At 42.1% G+C, this 17,588-nt stretch overlaps 2 protein-coding genes across 16 annotated transcripts in view; one reads left to right on the top strand and one right to left on the bottom strand.

Annotated features, from left to right (window-relative positions):
* Window positions 1-2,121, bottom strand: part of MSLN (mesothelin) — a 77,790-nt gene extending 75,669 nt beyond the window's left edge. For all 11 annotated transcript variants that reach the window (XM_075768177.1, XM_075768179.1, XM_075768173.1 and 8 more), the window contains exon 1: window positions 2,013-2,121. The gene's annotated coding sequence lies outside the window, so the exon portion shown is untranslated. The remainder of the gene's footprint in view (window positions 1-2,012) is intronic.
* Window positions 2,122-2,224: 103 nt separating this feature from the next.
* CIAO3 (cytosolic iron-sulfur assembly component 3) lies at window positions 2,225-17,254 on the top strand. 5 transcript variants are annotated; one of them, XR_012837961.1, is made up of 12 exons: window positions 2,225-2,393; window positions 4,010-4,105; window positions 5,673-5,816; window positions 6,150-6,282; window positions 6,687-6,821; window positions 7,169-7,287; window positions 8,424-8,553; window positions 8,799-8,871; window positions 12,082-12,219; window positions 13,284-13,441; window positions 14,480-14,859; window positions 16,108-17,254. XR_012837961.1 is itself a non-coding variant. In XM_075768195.1 (11 exons), exons 1-11 carry the CDS (start codon window positions 2,241-2,243, stop codon window positions 14,716-14,718), a joined length of 1,518 nt encoding a protein of 505 aa, XP_075624310.1. In that variant the 5' UTR covers window positions 2,225-2,240; the 3' UTR covers window positions 14,719-17,254. The 5 variants fall into 5 exon arrangements, 2 of the variants coding, with proteins under 2 accessions (XP_075624310.1, XP_010309986.1); XR_012837960.1 differs by having other exon boundaries at window positions 15,565-17,254; XR_012837959.1 differs by having other exon boundaries at window positions 14,480-15,714.
* Window positions 17,255-17,588: the final 334 nt, after the last annotated feature.

Below are 17,588 nucleotides of genomic sequence, written 5' to 3'. Positions count from 1 at the left end.
TAATATTTCCTACATAAAGGCCAAATCACAGCCCAAGATGTCATCAAATTTGCCTCCAACTACCCCATCATGGTCACTAATGCACTCATAGGCCTTAATCCAGATGAAATGAATGTAACACATAGTAAAATTGAGCACTGCTGCTAGCTCTTCCTTGTAGACACCACCAATCTCTGTATAGAGCAGGGCCAGGTTCTTGCACAATCCCACCTGCACTTTACCTGGGAACAGCTAACATGATCCAAGTGCTGCAGTACAGCTTAAAAGTTTCTATTATGTAACTACTCAATGAGCAACTCCACAAAATTTTGTATGAATGTACCTAATTCTTGTATTATTATTTTTCCTCTGCAGGAACTAAGTGCTCAGAGCCTGGAAGATTTGCTGGGACCTAATTTTGGGTTTCACCTTGACACAGGATATCCACAACAGCCATCAGCAGGTGAGTGAAAGAGGACTTAGGAGTAACCATCAAGTTTTTCCTAGTACTGACACCCTTATATTTGCTTAGAATGCAAACAAATTCCAAAGGCTTGTATCTTCATAGCAACAATACACAAAAAGGTTATTCCTTGTCTGCCCAACGGCAGATTCTCTCCCACTGTATATAGTAATCAGATGAAAGAAAAGATGTGCCAGATTTTGCAGTGGGATCTCCTGGAACATACTCTGCTGTGAGCTCAGCATCACTGCCCAGAATACCACATGTAGGGTCAACAGGAAAGTCACGCTGGGTCACACTTAGTTCACCATGAAGGAGCAGCAGGACTGTTGCACACCACATGTTCCCCAGTGCTTTGCACAACCTAGTTGTGACTGATTTTACAGATTACTTTCACTCCTTCCCTTGGGAGTCTACTCCACCAGTAAAACATTTCTAAATGAGTTCATGGGAAAGCTATCAGGAGGTGGAATGGTTATTCCAGACCCTTGAACAGATCATTGTCTCTGTGGACAATCTCTGTGGATTCAGAACTGATTAGGTGCCTTAATATTTATTTCAGCACCTCCTGTAACTGGAAGAGCAACAACATATATGAAAAACCACACGTTTCAGATTTTTTTCTGTGTTTTCCCCCTCTGGCTCCTAAACACTGTTTTGTAAGATTATATCCTACCTCTAACTGATAAGGTATTCTAGCACAGAGAAAGCTACATAAGTCTTCAATCAACAATGGCATTTACTTTCTTCAGAGCTCATCACTTCTTAACAAGAATCTAGAGGTGCAATTGCAGAATGTTAAAGTCATAAAAATCTGCAGAGTCTGGTATATTTATTGGTAAAGTATGTTGTCTAAAGCCCCATCCTCACACCTTAACCACTGCTTTTGAAACTGCAAGGACAAAACTCAACAGTGCTTTCAGGATCAGGCCCTAGATGCAACATTTCTTACATTCTGCCTACAGCTATGCTTGGAAATGACGTGCAGCTCTGCTTATTAACAGCACACTGCACTTAGCACCTTCCATCTAGGTACGTCAGGGTACTTCTACAAACGGTGCAAATGGGGTTTTTTGTTAAATAAAGCTCCTGTTCGTATGTATTAGGTGGCATTATGTAAGAGTCCAATTTACAAGGCTTTCCTTGAAACACTACTGACATAAGAAAATCTCCAAGCAGGGTCTGCAAACAAGAAGATGTCGAGTTCTCAACCAGACAGCACTACAGCCTTAACAGCAACCTTAAGTTGTTACACCACTTTCTCCACTGCTGCTCATGTAAATAAAATTGTTTCCTTCAAAGAACTAATCATTTCTCACAGAGCTTTGAACCCCTAACACCCAAAACATCATGCATTTGCATGAACACAGCAAGCTGTTCAGGGAGGACTTACAGCTTTAAATCCCCATGCCATATAGGCAGGAACCTCATCAGCTGCCACCTTGATGGGAAAGCAGTCTCAAGAAGGGTGACAGATATCCAGGCCATCCCCACAAGCTCAGCACAGACCCCACACTGCTTGTAAGGCCAAGGGCACGATACCTCCCTCTCTATAGTCTCTATATCTTACCTCAACCTAATACACTTTCCACCGTAGCCTATAAACCAACAAATGCAGTGCAGGGAGCCTGCCTACGGGACACCCTGCCCTCTCGGCAGCAGAGCCGAGCTGAGCCCCCTCAGCCTCTCCCCCGCCATTCCAGCCCGCCCCCCCGCCCCCCCCCCCCAGCCCGCCTGGCGCATGCGCGCTCACCTCCCCCCCGCGCAGCGGCAGGAAGCCACCCCGCTGGACCCGCACATGCGCATCTGCGGCCCCTGCCTTCCTTTCCGGCAGTGTGGCGTTTCCCCTTTTACGACAGTGTGGCAGCCCCCGCCCCCGGCCGGGATGGCGTCTCCCTTCAGCGGGGTGCTGCAGCTGACCGACCTGGACGATTACATCGGGCCCTCCCAGGTGGGTGCGGGCCAGGGGCGGCCAGGGCCAGGGCCAGGGAAGAGGCCGCGGCCCTGTGGCGGGGCGGCCCGGCCCGCCCCCCGCCTCGGGAGCCGCAGGATCGAGCCTGCCAGCGCCGCCTGGGGAGGGTGAGGAGATGGCGCTGAGGGGAGGTGGGTGACAGCCCTGGCCGGGGCAGCAGCTCTCGGCTCGGGCACGGCTCCTCGGCCTGGCAGCGTGAGGGAGGCGGCACAGCCGCGCTCGGGGCAAACGGGCCAAGGCCGGCCCTTTCAGACGTCCTTCGGGTGCTCTTGAATAAAATAGTAGAGGGAAAAAACCCCGGAGATCCCTCGCTGTCTTTTCCAGCCAGTGCGAAGGGAACAGAGGGGGCAGCAACGCTGATCGGTGCGACCTCTGTAAGCAGCTACGGAGAGAAATCTTGGCCCAGCAGCCGGTCGGTCGTTCCCACCCCGATCCATTAAATATTAATCCAGACACCACCACCCCCCCAAAAAAAAAATAATCCCCAAAACAAAATAACAAACAAATGACCCCCCCCCACCCCCTCCCCCCCAAACCGTAAGCACACGTTTCCTTGCACACTCCTCATCCACACAGATGCTGGTGCCAGTGTATAGGGGCAGGTGGCAGAGAGGTGGGAATCAGCCAGCAAGGACAGGTCAAGACTATTCCTTTCGGAGTCTTCAAGCACTAGCAAAAGTATGAAATAGTAATCCTGGTGGATGTATTTGCTGGCAAGTACAGCAGAAAACCTATCCTGAAATGAGATCAGTGGAATGGGGCATAGCAAACCCCATTAACTCTCCTTGCAGTACTTGGGTTTCCTAGTGAAATCTTTCACGTAAATAACGCAACCTGCTTTTCTGTTTCAAGTAGAGATCATTGTTTCTTTTACTCAGCATAACTGAAGAATCATAATGACTTGTTCCTTCCAGTCTCTGAATCTTGCAGAATGTGGTAAAGCTGCATTGATTTAGGGGGGAAACCTGAAGATATTGGCAGAGCAAGGATAGTAAAAGGCAAAGAGAATCCTAGCTGTAGAAGTAGAACAAGGGGTCATAAGATGCCTGAAAAATAAAAAAAATCGCACAAAATGCAAAAACACCCTTGAGACTTCATCACAGAACAATACAGAAAACTGGAAGCAGTCCATCTGAGGTCGTCAGAGTTCTTTTGACATTAAATGAAACTTCATTGGCACCCCCCACATGTTGGCTGTAGTGACCACGCCTCCATCGGTTAAAATTTGCAATGAAGAATGCACAATCATCTGTAAGATTTGAGAGAGGAGGATTGTGCAGGCAAGCTGCTGTTCCTTTCAAGGCTCCATAAAACACAGCTGTGTTCTTCAGAAAGAACAGCAAAATTGTCCTCTGTTTTTGGTATGATGCTGGAAAAGTGTTCCTTCTGTAAAAAAGGGGTAAGCAGTTTTTGCTTTTATGTTTTCCCTTGATGGTTATAGGCACTGTAAGTAAATCCAGCGTAGCTTAAGGGAGCGTAAGCATCATTCACTCTAGAACTAGTGTTTGGGCTTGATCATTCTACTTTCTATTAAATTTACCTCTTCCACACTTTGTTTATCATCTCCTCACTTTCGGGCTTTATTTCTTTTTCAGGAATGTATCAAACCTGTAAAAGTGGAAAAAAAGCCTGGAAAAGCAGCAGCTAAGATCAGAATTGAAGCAGATGGAAGCTATTTTCAGATCAATCAGGTATGTGTATTTTTTCTTCATTATTGTGTAAAATATCCAGAAAACATGAGTGTATTGTTAAGTATTTGAATAGTCTACAGCTATTTAATGCCTCAAAGAGGGCCAGGATGTTAGAAAAGTGTCGCTGTTGCTGTCAGCATTCTCGTATCTTTTTTCCAATGTCTAACTTTTTAATTACCTGGTTTTATAAGCAGTAATTCTGATTTTGTGTCAGTCTTTTATGCTCTGAAACACTAACATTAAGAAATTATGATTTTCAGTATAAGAGCAGATAAGATGAGGAGTCAATTTTGCTATCAATACTTAAGTATTAGCAATTCCTATATTATTTGTGACAATGTGTTTTCTTATTGCATTATGTCATACAGCAGAGCACTCACAGAGATTGAATAAGATGCTCTTAATTTTTGCTCTGATTTTTAATAGTATTTTAAATAATTTGAAATTTAATTATTTAAATAGCCTGCAGAATTCATAAGCCTCCTGCTTCTAAAATTAATGCTGAGTTTTGCAGAACAATTTTCCTGTTTTCACAGAAAAGGTTAGCATTTCTTAGTTAACCAAGCTGGGAATTCATCTAGAAATGGTACTTTTAACTTGAGGCAGATTATGACCTTTTGACTTAAAAAGGGGGATACTGCACTTCCAAAGGAGTCTGGTTTCTTATTTTAAAATTTTAATTTAATAGTACCTAATTGCTCAGTCTGTTTCTGACTTTACTGAGAAGTGACGTTTAAGCGGGGAGTCTCATGGGAAAACTGACTTATTCAGGTCAAATATTATGAAAAATATTTCTGTCCAGTTTCAAGCCACATACTGTCTTTGATATGCTGCCATACAGTTTTCCCATCAGCGTCCATGTAAGTTCTGCACACAGAAAGATTGCAGAACGCTCAGTATCAATTAAAAATGTTAGTGAGCTTGTAGTCTGGTCACACAATCTATTTAGAGTGAAATTCAAGTTCTTGTGAAGAAACAGCTCCAGTTCTATTCAATAACATGAGCAGCGTCTGACAGAGGTGACAAAGCTGGCGTGCTTTCTCCAGGTTAATTCTCAACACACACTGGAGATCGGTGCTTAAAGGCTTAGGATCTCTGTGGTCTACGAGTTTTATGGTTAAAATAGCAGCTGCAATCTGTAGCATATTAGCCATGCTAACCCAGTCTTCAGACACCCACAAGTGGAAAAACCAAGCAAGATAGAGCCTGTTTGCTTCTGGGATAGTATAATTTCAGTGTTTCAGAGTTGTGTTACCCCACAAATAATTGTGGCCTAAGCAACTCTTCTGTATTTGATGAAAGTTATGGTGTTGGTCTTGCTAAAATTTTCCTGAAGTTCCTTAGCATATTTGCATCTGTATGCTAAATAATCCTATTAAAGGCAGCAAACTTCAAAGATACTTGTCTTCCTCCTCATCTGACTAAAAAGAAAAGATACTTTTTTTTTAATGATAAACCAAGAGCATAAAAAGGGCAACATCTTTGTTATTAAATATAGTAAAGGTGGGGAAACTGCTACCTAATTCTGCACTGTGATCAGAACTGAGTCTAATCTGTTTCTTTATAGGATGGAGGAGCACAAAAACTGGAAAAGGCTAAAATTACTCTGAACGACTGTTTAGCTTGTAGTGGCTGCATTACGTCAGCAGAGAGTGTTTTAATCACCCAACAGAGCCACGAAGAGCTCTGCAAAATGCTAACTTTTAACAAGGTAGGTGACAAGTCACGGCTAGGTAGGCTGCAGAGTTTGAAAGTCTTAATAGATTGGTATGATGCATCTGCAGAAGCATGAGTGGAAAGAGCACACATAAGAATTATTTTCAGAGTTCTAAAGGGCCTGAGGACATTCTCTGTCCACTGTTTTGTTTTTTCCAATTTTTAAAAAGTAATCATAGGTTTGGAAAGGACCTTTAATGTATTAAGTTGCTTACTTTGGAGTTAAGCTGGGAGATACTTTCTGATGTTCTAGTGTGCTGAAAGTTCTGCATGTGCCGTATTAATATTGTCTGAACAGTGGGTTTGTTTGTTTGGTTTTTTTTGAAAGACTGCCGCTCCCAATGAACAGAAATTGGTGGTGGTTTCCGTGTCACCACAATCCAGAGCTTCACTAGCTGCAAGATGTAAAATGGGTGTTCTGGAAACAGCAAAGAAGTTGACCACGTTCTTAAAGAATTTAGGCAAGTGTGATACTGCGTTCTGTTAATCACAGAGGGGACCACAGGGGTGTATGTTAAGCACAACTGTTATGAGCGCACAAGGGTGATGTGTTTTAACCTCCCCGTGGACTCATAATGTTTCATAACTGGCATTAGCTAAAATGCAAACTGTCTACAACTACAGTCACATAATAAACTTGGAGGGATGAAGGAAGGAACTTTACGTTTTAGATTTGCAGTCCTCCTGTCACTTTTGCTTGTGTTACTGTGCTGATGTGCTAGGGACAAAGGTTCACTCTCAACTGCAGAGATTGATACCTGTAAATACAGTGTAAATGAGTTTGAATCCGGTTTGATTGGAGGTTTTTTGTTGTAGTTTGCCGTATCTTTCTTGCGAATTTTAACACAGATGCTGTACTGCCTAGGTGTGCACTATGTTTTTGATACAACTTTCTCAAGAAACTTCAGCCTATTGGAGAGCCAACAAGAGTTTGTAAAACGCTTTCGAAAGCAATCTGAAGACAAAAAGGCTTTGCCAATGCTAGCTTCTGCCTGTCCAGGTATAGTATTAAATTAGTTATGGAAATAATAAAATAGATACTAATAGCACACTAGATGAAAAATTCAGAAAGCTAGTCAGAAAAGTTTAAATAGTTAAATTCACTTAGAGGATTTCTCTCTTCACAACACAAAGACATCTTTGTGTTAATAGCAGTAATGATCTGTACAGTTACCTAATGAGTTCTTTAAATTGAATCTTAGCTTACACTTCCGTTGCTTTTTGTGCTGAAGTGAGACTGAAAGTGGTTATTAAAGGGTATTAACTCTGGGCTTGAGGGGAGGATGAGCAGAGTGCAAGGGGTGCTTGTTATTTTTTAATTTAATTTGCTAATTACACTCTTCTCAGGTTGGATTTGCTATGCAGAGAAAACCCACGGCAGTTTCATCATTCCTTATATCAGTACCACCAAGTCTCCACAGCAGGTCATGGGCTCCTTGATCAAGGGCCATTTTGCAGAACAGCAGGTAAGGGACTGGAGCATACTATGCTTAACAGCACACTGCTAAAATTGAACACTTTAAGCTGATTTTTTTTTTTTTTTAATTTTCCTACACATTGTACATTAGAGTTTAAAGGTAAAAATTATCTTGCAAAAGCCAGCAAAGGCAGCATCTTTCTCACTTCCATTTTACCTAATGAGAAGTTAGCAACTAGTTAGCACTAAGCACATGCTGCATGGACTGTCTAAAACCTCTGCATGTTATTTTGGAAGGCTAGAGAAGCTTATTTTTCAGTGTTCTTGTGTTCCCATCTTGTCTGTGTGTGGTATTTTCAGGTTGTTTAAAGTTGGTGAATAACTTAAAATAAATTATCCTAAGACAAAACTTCAGTCAGTGCATACGTGCAGATCATGTCTTGTCTAAAACTTGCTTGTTCCCAACTTAATGTTCTGTTTTCTCTTGACTTAGTTCTGTTCTCAGTCTTTAACCTTTGGAATCTTTCCAAATGTAAATTTGATACTTAAAGACTAGAGTTATACTAATAGCCTAGACTTGTCCAGTAAGAAACTTAATCACCAGTTCTGATTGTATGATTTATTGTCCATTAATGAGCAGTGGTTTAACACTTGCATTAAGTAAATAGTGACATCTGCATACTTGTTACAAAAATTGGCAGCTACTAAGAATATTTGGCAGAAGATACTGCAACAATGGCCTTGAGTCAATGACTTGTTTCCTTGGCCTGTGCTTATTTCTTGGATGATCATGAGGTTTTTGTCTGACTCCAGATCATTTCTTAGTTGCTGATGCAAGGGCTGGGTTTTAGTAGCATGGAGGAAGCATGTTCTCTAACTGCATAATTAGGAATTCACTTCACTGACTGACTCTGGATTGTGTGCACTAGCAAAAGGAGGTGCGGGGAAACCTGTAAAAGACCATCCTGCTGACACTTGCTGTGAACTAAAATTGGGTTCTATGAGAGAAATAATTTCATGCATATATAAAAACATATATATAATGTTCAGTAATGTTCAATGGAGAGTATTGCCAGAGGCATGGTGGCATTAGTTTCATCATTCTCATTTGTACTCAGAAAACATCTCCCTCAATACAGTTTTGATATTGGCCAATCCAACTGCCCAGCTTTGTGTTTGTTCCAGCACTTAACGCCTGACCGGATATACCATGTAACAGTGATGCCCTGTTATGACAAAAAGCTAGAGGCTTCAAGGCCAGACTTTTTCAACCAAGAATACCAAACGCGTGATGTGGACTGTGTAATCACCACAGGTAAGCAAAGCCAGAGGTAGTTCAGCTAATTTCTGGAAGCCTCAGAGGAAGGCGTTTGCTTATTTTAATAACCCTTTGTCTCTGATAGAGGATGTAGCATATGGATATTGCTGTATAATTACACTTTAATAATGGAAATCATGTCCTGGTAAAAATTGCAGATGCAGTCTTATGTACTCATCTGTGGGGTTTGTTTTCTTTTATGCCCAAAATAAGAACTTCTTATGTCTGTGGTTCTGTTTTAGGAGAAGTGCTTAAGCTGTTGGAACAAGAAGGAGTATCTCTATCAGAAGTAGATCCTGCTCCATTGGATACCATGTAAGAACAAAATTTCATTTGCATCTTCAGTCATGTTCTTTTTCATCCACTATTTATAGAGTTCTACCACAGAATTTACCTTTCCACTACTGTTCTACACAAGGCTGCATGTGTTTGCATTTGATTTGTTTTCTTATGTCACTTGAATCAGTACAATTGTGCATTAAAATACTTAATCTACCGAATGTGATGAATTTCTACTTTTGGAGAATCTGTAACTATTTGTTCTAGATTTTAGGAGTCCAGGATTAGCAGCTCTCACTGTAAATCAGCAGGATTGCCAGAATTAGCTCAGTAAGACTATAATGGCAAAATAATTGTGCAGAGAAACTAGCTACAAAATTTGAAAAGTGAAAGAATCTAGATGAGTGATAAAAGTTTGCTAAAACAACTCCTGTTATTGGACTGTACTTGGTTTGTTTGTCTCTGTTCCTAGTTATCAGAGATATTGAAAGGATTCCAGAATTAAAGCATAAGTAATATTTAGGTCACTCAGCTAATCTCTAGGAGTCTTTACTTGTTATAAAACAAACAAACAAACAAACCCCATCTAAAACACATGCAAACCAGATGAGACTTTAGTTGCTTCAACTGAAGAGTAACATCTTGTTAAGTGACAACTGCAGAGAGATCTAAGTGACTATGGAAGCATTAAAATCACATTTTACTCATTGAAATTGACATGTAGTGGTGGTTCTGCACTGAAAGCTAAACCAAAGCATTCTCCTCTTCAGTTTAAAAGAAATGTCTTTGTAGCACTTTGCACATTAATAAACAGAAAGGCTGCATGTGCAGCCACCTTTAAGAATTATAAAAGATGAGTAAGTATATGGTTCAAAAATTTACTGCTCAGGCTCCTTAAGTTTTTAGGAGAGATTTTGATACCACAGATAGGCAGCATCTAGCACATTAGACTGTGGCACTAGTCTATTTTCAGCCATACCCCTTACAGATGTGACACTCTTGAAGTTTGATTTATTTCTAAATAGGCTTCAAGTCTTTCTAGTACAGCCAAGTGCCATTGGCAGCCTTTACTCGAGAATTGTCTGATTCACACATGGATGTTGACAGAGCTATGAAGGGAAGTGTCTTTACATGAGGCCTATTTGCTAGATTAGTTTTAATTGTAATAAACATCGGTCACTCCTGTGCTTCTGAAAAGGAAAATGTGAGATGGAGATGGTCTGTTGCCATCCTATCCCCTTTCATTTAAGGGATACTGAATTTAAAAAAGAGCCTTGGTTTCCTTCTGCTGCATTTCAGTGGATTGGTAAATACAGGTTTCACACAACACATTTACTAGCACAGATCTGTTTATGCACACCTTTTCCAAGTTTAAGCGTCTTTTTCTGACATAGCGTATGCACAGGTTGCTTTCACATCAGAAAAGGAAAGTATCGTCAGCTGTAATACATGCCTACATAGTTGAGTCCCAAAAGTACAACTTCAGAAGTTGCCCATGTAAACAAGTATTTCTGTTGTACCTGCTTATTGTCACACCGCAAACAGAAAATTGAGGAGGAAAAAAAAAGATTCTCAAAAGTTTGGGCTCCCTTAGGAAATGACATTATGGAAGTGTCAGTTATAACATAGAACTGAATGTCTAATTACTTGATAAAAATCTTTGGCCAACTTCTTAGGAGTACATTCTGAGCACTAGGCCTCATGCCTGCGGTGATAAAGTGCCTCTATAACCTTTTGCTAGCTTTAACATACTCAGTAAATTGACTGGTTACAAACAGCACGTATTCCCCAGAACTTGGATCGTTCACATAAGCAGTCCAATGGCTGTTGTTCTGCTTTATCCTCCAGCACGTGGAAAAGCCCATTAAGAGGTTATTACTTTTGGCAGCAAGAATGAGATAAAGTGCCAGAAATCCCAGGACTTTGGCGGTACAACCGTTCGTTCCAGGCCAGCACTGAGGCTTACTGGCAGCCTCATTTTAAGAGAGTAGCAGTACGTGAGGCCAGACACACTGAAACATTTTGTTAATGAAGCTCAGTTCCTGTAAACAAGATCAAATTAAAAATAGTTTCAGAGGGTGATTGCAGGCTAAAGTGTTGCCTTCTGCAGTTCTTCCAAAGCTAAGATCTTATCTGCAAGAGGCAATGCCTTCGATTTGACTTGAAACTGTTTGGCCTGAATTCAAGTATTTTCCCTTCTGCAGCTGTTAGTAAGAGAATGCAAGTGTCACCGCCTGATGAGTACTTATGAGCAGATCCCTCATCTTGTTATTCTCTCATAACAAAAGCTATTGTTGTGGCTTCCATCTGGTGAGCTATTCTCAAGAAACATTATCTTGACCTCTGAATAGTTGGTTGCATTTCAGCATGTCAGTGAGATGAAATTATTTGCACAGAACTAGAATTGCAGAACTTATGTTAACATAGTTGTTCAACACCAAAAATGTGTTGAACTTGAATCAGGATCCCGCTGAGGACAGCCGTGTGTGGTGCAAATGTCCTGGCATCGTTAGGTTTGTTCACCTTTGTTACGTAACTTTAAGCACTTGAAACCACAGCAACAGAGATCTCATTTCTCTGTGCTTGTGATCATAGCACTGATACCTCCCAGAAGTGTTCTCTCACGTCCCAGCAACCACATCTGAAGTAGCTGGTTTCAAAAAATGTGTTGTAACACAGAACTAGAGCTTGCAATAATGAACTCTGCTTTTGTTGATGTTGCAGAAAAGCTTCAGCACTGATGAGATCTCTTGACTGAGACAGGACTTCTGCTAGGTTGTGTTCTCCGAGAGAAGTGTAGCTTGCACAGACCCATACCACCATCACTTCATTATTTCCCTCCTCCCATTTCTAAGTATAACCCAGGATGTTTGTAGAGTTATTAAACGGGAAGCTAACAAAATATGCATGTCAGGTAATTGCCTTTGTAACTCAAACATTCCCAAACATATTTCCGATACGTGAAGATTAAGTTGGCAGTGCCTGGGTCAGGCCTTGTTGTGGCACGTGACAGTATTTCCACTGAGCTTGACCCAAGGGATGCTAGGCAGCACAGGGTTAAATCTGCTGGGTTCTGAAGCTATAAATAGTTGGTTCCCAGGAGAAAGGGAAAAGCTAGGAGCTCGAAGGGGGCTGGTCTGTGGCTTGTTCTGTTGCTTCCGAGTCCCCTGGATCTTTGCATTTGTGCTGGCTGTTTTGTTTTATCAAAGATTCCCCTAAAACTGTTTCTTTTTCCCTTTGCCTGAGGTTTAGTAGTGCTGCAGAAGAGGAGCTCACTAGCCACTCTGGAGGTGGTTCTGGTGGCTATTTGGAGCACATATACAAGTATGCAGCCAAGGAACTCTTTGGAATTCAAGTGGATACAATTCAGTACAAACCTTTAAAGTAAGAAGTTTAAAGTCCTACCAGAAAGCACTTTTTATTGAAATTCTGTTCATGCTGTTGTTATCTTGCTGATGGGCTGAAACTTTCTTTGCAATGTTAAACATTTTACTTCAAGGCATGGGAATTGGCTTCTCACTCCCACAGTTGCTGAGCAATAAATCAGCCAGCACTCCATGCAGCCTTTCCCTGGGAGACTTCTAGCCCCTTCACCACCCACACACTTTATTTTGGCCTGATGGATTTTCCCAGTATCAAGTTGCAGACAATTTTTAGAGTAATTTAGAAAGAAGAGAGAGTTTGCATGGATCTGGGCTTCCTCACCTGCAATCAGACCAATAAGTAAATGTGTTACTAATATAGCTATCATAGAACAGAAACTCTTGTGTTGGGGCTCTGTTTTAACTATGTTGTGGTAAGACAGAAAACAAATCACTTCAGTGTGGGCATGGAGGCTCATTCAGCTGAGATTCCTGCTGGCTTCCCAGGTATAATATTAATGTACTATTTGTAATGAATTATATCCCTGATTGATTACCAATATTTAGGTTTAGGATTCTCTGTTCTAGCAACCAGAAGGAACAGTCCCCCAGAGGCTCAATATGAAATATTTGATAAAAATCAAATTACTTATTCTTTTATCAAGAACAGGTATTTCCACTAACCCTAGGAGTCTGGAAGCCTTCAATAATGGCTTGCTCCCTGGTTTTATGACCCACTACAATTTAAAAGTTTCCTCAGTGGCCTCACTAATGTATAAATTGGCTGAAGCCAACTCAGAAGGCCTATCACAATGAAACTTCTGTTTAGGCTCCATTTGCTTAGCTTTTAAGGATTTATTCAACACAGGTGTTCTTCAGCAAACTCAGTTCAGGTGGCAGGTCCTCAAACCAGACTGGAAAGGATCTGTAAGCTAGTTCCTTCATCTCTTTTGTTTGGATGGCAAAGAAGTAGGACAGCTTTCTTGAGTAAGATTTCCCAAAGAACTTTGTTTTAGCACAGGGCTCTTTGAAGTTTAAAATAGAAGTTAATTTGGATCAGACGTTTTCTCTGTTCTTGTTCCTCAGAAACAAGGACTTCCAGGAGGTGACACTGGAGAAGGATGGAGTAGTCCTGCTCCAGTTTGCTTTGGCATATGGGTTTCGAAACATACAGAACTTAGTGCAAAAACTGAAACGAGGGAAATCGCCCTATCACTACGTTGAAGTCATGGCCTGCCCATCAGGTAAGACTGCACAGGGATTTCACTGTTACAATCCATAGCTGTAAGAAGCTATGTCAAACTATAACTAAAATATAAGAACAACAGGCAATTTCTCACATCCTGAATATCATGGCAAAGCCTTCAAATTCTTGAGATGTGATAGTCACAGCATCAGAATTTCAGTTGTTTGTGTATTTTCCTACCTAGATGCTAGTAATTCAGGATTTAAGTAATTACAGTTAAATTCTATTGCACAAAATTTGCATAGTTAATGCTTTTATGGAGGTCCTCTTGGTTTTCTGAGCTCTTTGGTACATGAGGAGATTCTTCCTCTAAAATTGCACAAAATTGACATTATGCTTTTAGAGAATGCTTGCTATGGCTGGTGAAGAAAGTCTCTGTCTACCTATTGAATTCCTTTTTCTACTTTGTACGAGCTCTCCTTTTTCTCCTTCTTGGTTCTCTTTGCTAGCAGACAGCAGGGACAGCTTGAGCCCAGCCTGGAGTGATGCTGAGCTGCTACTCTTGGTACTCAGAGTAACCACTTTGTCCCTCAGGGTCTGTGCAACTCCCAGCCCAGAAGGCTGCTCAGCACGAGGACGCTGCTTTGGGCAACCACACGCTCAACTCACAGCACACCTCCACCCCCAACAGCAAACCCAGAACGTTCCCCAGGGATGTTTATCTTACCTTCAGTTGAGACTCCAAGGCTGTTCTCACCTGGATTGTGTTCTGACCCTTTTCTGGAGGCACAAGATGAGCCAGAGCTCCCTGCTGCTTCTTATCTCTGTCTCCTCGGCAGGTCCCAGCCTGCCTGGGCAGCCTGTTCACAGCTGCTTGCAGGCTGAATTAGTACCAGGGCACACCAGCACACTCTGCTGTCTGACACTGCTGGTGTTAGATAACTGGGGAGTAAACTGCAGTTATAATAGTGTTGTCATTTCTGTGACTGTTTGCAAGTGCAGAGTAAATTAACTGTAGTTGTTTGGTGGGTTTTTTTCTGATAAAACTGAAGTGCTTTCTAAACTTGGTGACGTTTTCTCACTTTGTTGCACATAGGCTGTTTAAATGGAGGTGGTCAGATCAAACCAGATGGTGAATCCAGCAAGGACCAGCTTCAGCAAGTTGAGAGGTTGTATGAGTCTCTTAAGACTGAAATTCCAGAGAAGAACCGGACTGTAAATGAACTGTATGAGCAGTGGCTGGATGGCATGGATTCAGAAAAGGCTGCGAAAGCTTTGCATACGGAGTACCACGCGGTGGAGAAAACGGGCACTGGATTTAACATCAAATGGTGAAGACTGCTGGCGGCAGATCTGTGAAGCCCAGATACACTCAATGCCTTTTTAATTCAATTATATTTAAGATTCCCAAAAGACAGCTAAAGTTCTGTGCCATCACTGGGAATTTGCAATTTCTGACTCGCTAGGGATGAGACGGTAACATGCACATAGGCAGGCAATATGAATTCCTACAGCTTTATAATTACTGAAGTGATGTAAATAAAACCCAAATGCTGACTTAAAATATATGTCAAAAGAAGGAGTAGTGCATCCTAGCCTCCACCCAGTCTTTAAGGACAAACCTGCACTCCCTTTACAACCCTGTTCCTACCAGAACTGATGAATTAAGGTACAGAAGGATTTGGCTTTGACTGTAGCCTCACCGAGATGAGCTCTATGCTGCACAACAGTATTACTCGTCCGGGCCTCGCTGTGTTTTCACAGCACTGTGTTTGATGGCTGTCTCTGTTGCAACATCCTCATTTAGTTATAAATGGACTAAATAGACCTTGGGTTCTGTTTTTCCATTCCACTGCCCTCGTGGTCCAGCTGCAGAATCTCTGCCCTGTCAGAGGGGGGTGGGTGCCAGCAGCCTGCCGTCACGGGAGAAGCAGCATCTCTGGAGCTGTGCTGTTGCCTGCTGAAACGTGACTGGAATGAATCTTCAAGAAGAAAAAGCTACAGTGATTATTTTTTTTTCTCTTTAATTATAACAATTGTCTATAACTGTGGGCAATTACATCGCTTTCTCTCTCTAAATATATAGTAGAGAAAGTCACAGAATTATCACATCTCCCCATCCTCAACAGCCAGTTACTGATGGATAATATCCTTAAATTCAGAGAAAACAATTTTTTACAGTGTTTCAAGGAAGAATTTATTACCAGCTTTCCTTTCAACAAAGGACAAAGTCCTTGGTGTTGCTGAAAGGTGTTACTTTACAAAAGTTACTAGGAGAAGACCGTGAAATGTAATCATTACAACAAGTAGATTACCAGAACAATCCAAGAGGTTAGTAAAAACACATCTGGTTTAGTGCAGCATATTACGATGCCTTGCCAGAAGCCAGGTGGATGCAAAACAGATTTGGTCTTTTGTTACTGGAGGTGACATGCGTTTGTCTTGCCATCTGTATTTTTACATACGGGTACTTTCAGAGCTATTTACAGAAAAACAACTGAGTGAATAACTTGGGTCTATTTAATCTGAATATCAGTTTTTCTGGAGTTACAATGCATATGGGGAGGGGACAGCAGCAGTGGGAGGATTTGCTGCTCTACCTGAGCTCGAGGGGAAGGGACACTGGCAGATGTGGAATCTCTCCTTGTGACTGCTGTAGCTGCAAGTGAACATGAACGTAAGAATCGCATTGTCGAATCACTTCAATATTTCTCCTTTTTCCAGTTACTGCTATGTGAGGAAGAAGGACTGTGCAGAAAGTAGAGTTAAGTGGACGAAAACTGAAAACAAAGCTGCCGCGTTGCTTTGTTCCTTCAGAGTAAATACAACCAGATGGAGCCGGTTGCTGCATCTAGCCCAGGCCAAAACCTTGCCCGGACCCTCTCCGGAGATAACCCTCACCCCGTTACTGCCGACCTTGAGCTTAGGGGCTTGCCAAAGAGCAAAGCTGTCAGTCCTTTGCCTGCCTCTTTAACGGCTTCTCTGGCAGTACTTGCTGTGTCCTTCTCAAAGCCTCCTCCAGTCTTTATTAAAAGTAAGCCAATAATGTAAAAGACATCTTTTAATGTTTTTAATTAAAAGCTTTACATTTTTCAGGTGTTGCTGATCAGTTAGTGAATTCACAGTGTTCACAAGGCAGGAATCTCCCACTGCCTCCCCCCTCCCCACCCTATTCATTTTACACGCAAGCTGGTAGTTCCGGCGAATGCCCCTTTCCATGCATAGATGTGTAACACAGTGTTCTGCTAAACCACAGCGTTTGTATCTGCAGCAAGAGATACTGCTGCTACTGCAAAGTCAGTCCAATATGCTGAAGTGCTGAGACCGTAAACTCTGTACATCAGTGCACAAGAAACACAGGCCGTTTCTGCTGAGAACATGCAGGTCAGCCCAGAAGTGCACAAATAAATAAAGCTAAATTAGCTGTACGTTAAACAATTGGGGGGTTTCTCTACATTTTGTCTCTTGTCCAGTTACCAACACGCACACTGCTAAAGCCATCAAAGGACTCCCCTCAGAACACACCAAGGCCTCGCCTCCTACTGATGCTCCCGGGTGTCTGTTCTTGCCGTGGCATCAAGAACAGCTTGAATTTCTCCCAGGCTTTGTGGTGCTGCTGTCAACGTGAGGAGACTTGGTGCTAGTTCAGGAACCCTCCCTGAACACACAGGTGTATCTCTGCTCCCACTAAAAACAAACTTCCGAGGAACGCCCAGGTAACGCCCACAGACAGTACCATTGCATTTAAACTAAGTAACTTTGAGGCAGTAGTACCAAAGCAACTTGTGCAGCAGGATTAATTCTTCCCCTCCTGCAGGGGAGAGTAAATTCTAATGCTATAACTTAAAAACAAACAAAAAAACCACCCACCTTAGCCTAGTTTCTAGCAAGGGAAGAAACAGCCACAAAGCAGGCTTCAGTGGGAACGGATGCAGTTCACAGCCCACACATGAGAGATCCTGAAGTCAACTCTATTCCAGTGTCAGGAAGGATACAATTTCTAATCAGCACTGCTTAACATGAAAACATACGTTAAAGAATTGTGGGACCATGTCCTGCACTCCTCTGTTTTCGTCTGAAGTATGCAGAATGAGTGTAAGCTCAACACCACTGAGACTCACACACACTTCGCACATGGAGGTAAAGAAGAAACCAGAGATGTGTGTGACTGTCCCACATGGAGCAGCCTGCCCAAGCCCAGCCCT

The sequence above is a fragment of the Balearica regulorum genome, chromosome 15 (genome assembly GCF_011004875.1).
Source record: "Balearica regulorum gibbericeps isolate bBalReg1 chromosome 15, bBalReg1.pri, whole genome shotgun sequence".
Taxonomy (NCBI): Eukaryota; Metazoa; Chordata; class Aves; order Gruiformes; family Gruidae; genus Balearica; species Balearica regulorum.
Note: the sequence above shows the minus strand (reverse complement) of the source record. Positions and strands in the feature narration are given on the sequence as shown.